Source organism: Liolophura sinensis, chromosome 13 (genome assembly GCF_032854445.1).
Source record: "Liolophura sinensis isolate JHLJ2023 chromosome 13, CUHK_Ljap_v2, whole genome shotgun sequence".
Lineage (NCBI taxonomy): Eukaryota > Metazoa > Mollusca > Polyplacophora > Chitonida > Chitonidae > Liolophura > Liolophura sinensis.
The window spans coordinates 23,187,911-23,194,952 of record NC_088307.1 but is presented as its reverse complement, the minus strand read 5'-3'; the positions used below and the strand labels follow the sequence as shown (position 1 = coordinate 23,194,952).

The following is a 7,042-nucleotide window of genomic DNA, read 5'->3' as shown; positions in this document are numbered from 1 at the left end:
AATGATATTTATGATAAACAAGGATCTCCAGGCTGTCTCCTTGTTTGCTAGACTGTGTCAGACATACAGTGTTGTTTTGATGTTGTTGACGGAAGTCTTTAATGTTCCAAGGGTCACCTGGCATTGATGTCAAGTGAGACTATGTATCATTGAAAGCCAGCATCACTTCCCTGAAACCTGTTGATTGGCTGATTGCCTGCTTGTCAGGACCCTACTGATTGGCTGATAGCTCAGAGGTCAGGATCCAGCTGATTGGCTGATGGCCTGCTAACCCAGAGGTCATGTACATGTACATTGTATGTACAGGACATATGACAACTTTGATGACTTGGCTCAGGCCGGCTGGTGTGCTAAGGATTCTGACAGACCAGGTAATGAGAGACGGATATGACTGTGTTACAGAAATAGGGGTAGGTAGCATCATTCCACGATGTATTAAAAGTTGTGTGTCCTCTTGTTTCTAGGCTATGCATATCTGTATGCATGTATGTGTTTTAATTTTTACTGTGGCTTTGGGGCAAGCAGAGATGATATGTGTCTGGGTTGTTATTCATCTTTGTGGGTTAGGTGCAGGTTTTAAGATCAGTATACATGTAATAGTTCATTTGCTTTGTGTGATGCTACATGTTGATATACATGAACAGAAAGGAAATAGATGTTAAAATAGTTATTATGTATATAGTATACACATATACTAATAGTACATACAGAGAGAAACTGCTGAAGCTGCCTGTAGAGGTGTAGGTATATTTCCCTACATTTAAATATGGGTTGTTATATTAGTATGATCATAAAATATTGTTACATCAGTAATCACAGGTCGGGTTTGAACGTACAGGTAGATATGAGTATGTTTGCTTTTGATGGTAATAAGTAGCCTTAGGTAGGGCAGCCAAGTTTTGTACAGATTTGAGCAGTATTAAACGATAAGCTTGAAGAATGATATATAAAGCTGTTCATGTGTTGCTTGTGAAAAGTTTCAAGCGATTACACACATAGGCTGTGTTACCTGTATAAATCTGCATACTCCTTCCTCACATCACAATGCTACACAGGTACGTGTGTTAATACCGCCATATGTTAGCTTTCATGAGGACGCTCAGGTATTAAAAAAGGGATCCTGTGGGTACGTGTGCTTAAGGCTGGAGATTTAACCCTACCTGAGAAGCCATATCCCTGAGGAATGCAGTGTGGTTGATGGAAGGGTCTGGGCGCACAGTGGGCCAGCATACTGGCCAGTGCTGATGTTAAGAGATTGTGTCACCCCCCCCCCCCCCCCCCCCCCTCCGCTCTCCCTTGCAGATTCTTGGCCTAGTATCGTCATATCACAGCAGGAATCTACAGCGAAAAATGTGCTGCTTTCGTTAGCTGTTGTCTTAAGGTGGAGGGATTTAACCTGGCACAAATAATTATCAACAAAATACAAATATTTTCAACATAGATGTAAATGTTTGAGTTATCAGTAATGATAGAAATTAAACAGTGATGTAATTTGGACATAAAATATCGTGCTTACATAGCTGTGTTCATTGTTAAGTTATTCGTAAGCCAACATGTTAAATCATTAGGCTGATTCCCAGAGATCTGTTGATGTCAGAAAAGGTGTTTAGGATTTTTTTTATGATTCTTCTGATTTTTAGGACAGATATTTGTAGCATTGAAAGCAAAGAATTGCATTTACATTTATCTTCCATTTTTTTTTTTTTTTAGTAAAGATATGAATATGTTGTTCGTTAGAAAGACTAAGCATGTGAAAAAAAAAAAAAACCAAAAAAAACTAAGTATTCCTGGTACAATTATATTTTTATTGAGTCAACCAGCTGTCCCAAAAGTTAGAAGAATTAGGGTTACAATATTTGCCTGTGTAAATGCACTTTTTCCTGTGCATTTTATAGGATAAAATCTGGTAATTGGTACAGATGTACTCATTACTACAGACTGCATGTGAAATGTGTTGCTGTATTTTTAACCATAAAAGTTTGAATACACTGTTATTTTGTGCAGTGACATCTTAATATTGACACATTTACTGGAAACACCTGCAGTTATCTACATTGATCTATTAAATATTCAAAGTTGTATAAGTTTAAGACATAAATTTTAATGTACATTTTTTTTTTGTAACTGTACAATGTTAGTTTGGGCATTTTAGCAACATTTAGACAGGTGCAGTTTTTCTTCAACCTCTTTACATGTGTGAAGATATTATTCTCTGTAGACTGATAAAATTATATGATTTGTAAAGCCCTGAAACCGGCCAATCCAACTCATATAGTTTTGTCTCCAAAATGAAATTAAAAATGTGAATAAATTGCACTGAAAGGTGATCTTTCATAAGCGAAAAGTTTGAAGATTTAGGATACTGGACATTATTGTAAGTACAGGCACATTAATTTTAACACTGTTCCTTGTTTATTCTCAAGATAAGAAACAAGAAGGATATTGATTATGGTCTAATTGATGGCATTTCTGTTCTAATTGTCAATAATTACAGACGTACGAACTGTGCACTTTTATATCACCTGATCTTCAGCCTCATTGTCATGCCCATGGCTGGTATCAATCTACTGTGCATGACTAAAACTTTCACCTGAAAAAGTGCATTTATAAAGGTAAATACATGTCATAAAACTATTACTTGTGGTGCTAAAACTGACATTTTACCATTAATCTGTCGTCCAACCTGCGAAACAACTCTTAAAAAAACCCTTTTGTCGGAATCAGGCAAAATGTGCCAACAGGTAAACAAAAGCAGCATGTTTCATGGGCGAAAGTTAAGGTTGTTAATATGATCTGGCTGTTTTCACACATTACCACCCTGCAAGTTGAAATCATTTTGTTACGTACTGTGTTTTTGTGCAGCAAAGCGTGAACTGTTGAAAAATTCCTGAAATTAAAAATGTGTATAAAAGAAAAAAATCATATGTATTATTTTTATTCTCTTAAAAAGTTTGCTGTTGGCTAAATGTGTTTTAAAACAAAATGTGTGCTGAGCATTTGGAGCCAGTTATACATGGCAGTATACGAGGTTGTATTAATAAATAGTGAGAGCATATAAACTCTTCAGTAAGGCTTACTGTGTGTTGCGCTGCTACAAAATTAAGCAGCAGTAATTGTTTTTGAAGTATATCATATTGTCATAACTTCTCGTAAAAAACGTTGTCTATGTTATGGTGTCATCAGATGATGTCAGTTGCAAAAAAAATTACAAAAAATTGATTTACAACGTATTGTGAAATTGGCCACAGGGAACTTTTATCTTAATTGTAGCAAATCCCATATACTTATGTTTCAAGAACTGTGTGCCTTTTTGGATTGATCAAGCGTCAAAAACAAACTATTTTTTTTTAATTAGAAAAGAAATAATACTGACTTTTTTTCCCACAATGCACTTGCGACGAGTGCACTGGTGAACCTCCCTGACTGTCTCCCTGCGAAAAAAAGAAGGAAAAAGAAGGTAAAAGTGAAGTACACTGTTTCATGTTTACCTTTGTCAAGTATTTGCCTTAAAAAAAATGTATTTTTAGAAACTAATCTGAAGCTCTAATTTTCCAGGAGGAATATCATCCTACAAGTACTGTACCTTTCAAACAAACCTTAAAACTGCTTTATACTCTGGTAAATATAGGCATAAAAACAGACATCCGTGTACCAGCCGTCAAAGTAAATGGACCTTTCAGGTCGATAATTGCTAGGTTCAAATGAACATTCAGCACAACCAAAAGGTATATAAAGTATGAATTAGAACAGACCCTTACAAAGAGAAGCGGTCAACAGTTTTAAATGATGAGGGAAAGAAGCACGGGATGTTCTAGGCGAATGAATCAAAATCAGTATGCAAATCATGTACGTATAACCGTGCTAGTTCATAAATTGTCGATAATCAAAATATGTACATGTACATGTAACTCAGTTATGCTGAAAGTTTCTCTTGAAACTGAAATAGAACTTCAAATCATCCTATCTGCCAAACAAACTTTCAAAAGGTATTTATAGCATGGTAAATGACCTGAAACAGTTTTTTCTTGAAACTGAAGTTGGCCTTTCAAGTATCCTAATTGTTCTAAATTTCTGGGAAACGTAGTCTGCTTATTTTAGCCAGTATACATGGAAGTGTAGCAGAAATATTTAGTTTCTTGTTTTTTCACATGGTTAGTCCATTTAATGAACAACACATTCATATCGTTACTTTGCGAAAAAAAGTGGAAGAGAAATGTAATTCTTTGCTTTCAGGGCTACTACTATCTGTTCTAAAAATTAGAAGAATTAGGGTAAGGAACTTGATTATGAACCCTAAGTAAGGTGGTGTTTTACCCCAGCCACTCCAATTTTCTCCAGTAGTATAGCTGACTACCGTTGTTTAAGCTAAAAGAAATCTTTGGTAGGACGCAAAACGCTTAGGTAATAAATAGAAGTTATGAAGTAATAAGAATGGTTACCTGCCCTTGTTTCAGTGGATATGAGAGCTCAGCCACCAGCCAGTCACAAGTCAGGCTGGTACATTACATCATGTAAATTCTTGTTGCTAGGGCAACTGGTCTGTACTCATTTCAGTTGATGTGTGGGATAAAAGACAGCCCCTTAAGGCTGCCAACCACTGCCTGCTCTTTTGTTCACAGTCACACAGCTCACAGAATGACACAGATTGCATACTCATGGCTTATAATTAAAGAGGGAAAACTTTTTGTTTTCTGAACACTTTTGATTACATTCTTGCGGATTTGGATTTTCTAATCTCACATGTGGCTGCTATTGTTATGCATGTGTCACTGGTACTTTATAGACAGCCTTCAAAGAAAGAACAGAATTCTGTGGCGAAGGATATTTATGCAGATACACGTAGTTGATCTACATTATGAACTTGGCTTTGTTTTGCTGGAGGTCAGGTCACACAGACTTCTTTATTGTTTTTATATAAAGTCAAGCAGTTTAACAAGTAACTGTTAACTACCTATGTTATGGAATAATAATAGGGGACAAGTGGTATAAGCCAGAGAGAAGATCCAGACGGTTACTCTGTAATGATGGACTGCACATGGAAAAAGATAGGGCAATAGCAGACTTTTTATCATTAGATGCACCAATAAAAACTGATCCTAAATTTGGGTTATTTATTTTTTTTTTACATTTGTGAATAGAAATAAATGCACTTAAATGTTTAATGTGTAAGTTACGTCTTAATGGGAACTGAGAAGTTAAAGCAAGGAAACAAGACTGGTTTGCCCGGTGTCAGTGTAATGTGACTGGGTGGGATGTCATGTCTGGTGTCTTCGGCATGATACTTCAGTGGCTGCAGGACTTTGAAGGCATGGACTTGCCCTAAAGACTCTTCGTCGTCCATTTGACTAAAAAATTGTTAAGTACAACGTCAAACCCCAAGCATACAATCATACTCCTGTTGTATAATTGAGAAAATGTTTGATATGGTCTCAAAACTGATGAAGGAAATAAATGAAAAATGAAATGAAACTTGAAGTTTTGGGTTTTTTTTCTTTTTTTTAAATCTTTTTGAGATTAGGGAACAAAGTTTAAGCTCTTTCACCTCTCAGAAATGCTCTGAGAACATTAGTAATTGACAGTCAGTATTGAAAGCAGTACATTTTTCTGTGGCCCTATTCACCTGATAAATTAATTGCAAATAATAAGTCCAGTTATTAGGAGTAATAAGTGGGTAATATAAAAAGGAATAACCAAAAATAACAAGAGACTAGTATGACAAAATGTAACCTTATCTTTTCAGTTTTGTTAAAATAACATAAGTATGTACTAAAAACCACTTGGGAACCCCTTTTCAAATTCCAGGTAGTAGTTGTATAAACCTAATTTACCTTTTAACGAGGTCTGAGTCATGGACAGGTAGATTGATGTGTACTGTGAGTGTCAGTATGTAAAGCTTTAGTCAGATTCTTAACAATCCGGACTAATTTCAATAAACCCATGTTGAAAAGGGCTGTTATTTTAGCCCAAAGAATTGGAAGCGCTGTGTTGACATGGGCCGAGGTTTTCCGCTCACAGGGGAGCAAGTTTTTTCTCTGTCTGCTGATAGAGAGATGGCCTTGTGACTGATAAGAGTGCCCACATTGATGCTTTACTGCTGGTCATTACCCCAACAATTTTTGTGTACTATCCACCACAGTTTCGCTGCTGTAAATTCCTTCGTAGTGCCATTTGGTTTGTCTAACACACCTTGCTCTTTTCGGATAATTACAAACGTCTTTACCTTTGGGCCTGTGTTGTTATTCTCTTTGTGTCTCTCTCTTCCACAGGAGTGACACAGAGCTGCGTCAATATTGAAGTTAGTGTTGATCCGAGGAACAGGTGAGCGAGGAGAGCGTTCACAGATGAGTTACAACTCGACAGTTACCTGACACCTTTCCAACAGATTTTGTAATATCATCGGAGTTTACCTGAGTAACAAGGCTTTGGATTCAGAATATATCCCCCCTCTCCGCCAGAGGCTGTCCACAGAAGAAAAAAGTTAACTAAAAGACTTGACAATGTCAGGTCATGTCCACCATGGAGGCCATGTAAGTACCTTTTTTTAAATTAGTTTTAAAAAATTTGCATATTTGATTACCAGGTTTATTCCAGCCATTTGTGAACAATGAGAATTGATTATGTTGTTGTCAAATACTAGGTAAGGAAGATCGGTTTGTATTTCTCTCCTTTAAAAAAGAATTATTTATTTCATTCACATTAACAGCAGGCCTATTCCCTGAATTATTTGGTATGATGCTTGTATCAAAATGTTCGAGAACTTCACAGTGCAGTATAGTATGTATTATTTATATATGTATCAGTTTTGTCAGAATTAATTGATATAAATGTTGTTTAAAACTCGGTTGTGCCAGATTATTCAGACGCACAGTAGCTAATGAAATAATGAATATATGATAAACATAAACATGTCAGGAGTTTTACATGAATTATGCGATGTAAAGTGTCTTTCAATGGCAAGTCATACCCATCTGCTCAGGTGGGCAAGTCATACCTGTCTGCTCAGGTGGGCAAGTCATACCAGTCTGCTCAGGTGGGCAAGTCA

The 7,042-nt window shown here is 36.3% G+C and overlaps 1 protein-coding gene across 2 annotated transcripts in view; it reads left to right on the top strand.

Moving 5' to 3' along the window:
• LOC135480320 (high affinity copper uptake protein 1-like) overlaps positions 1-7,042 on the top strand; it is a 45,662-nt gene that overhangs the window by 13,967 nt on the left and 24,653 nt on the right. Inside the window, exons 1-2 of one of the 2 annotated variants that reach the window (XM_064760135.1) lie at positions 324-410; positions 6,267-6,527. In XM_064760135.1, the coding sequence (XP_064616205.1) occupies positions 6,498-6,527 (30 nt within the window). In that variant the 5' untranslated portion in view covers positions 324-410; positions 6,267-6,497. Of the gene's footprint in view, positions 1-323; positions 411-6,266; positions 6,528-7,042 lie in introns of those variants that run through there. The other variant, XM_064760134.1, reaches the window with a different exon arrangement.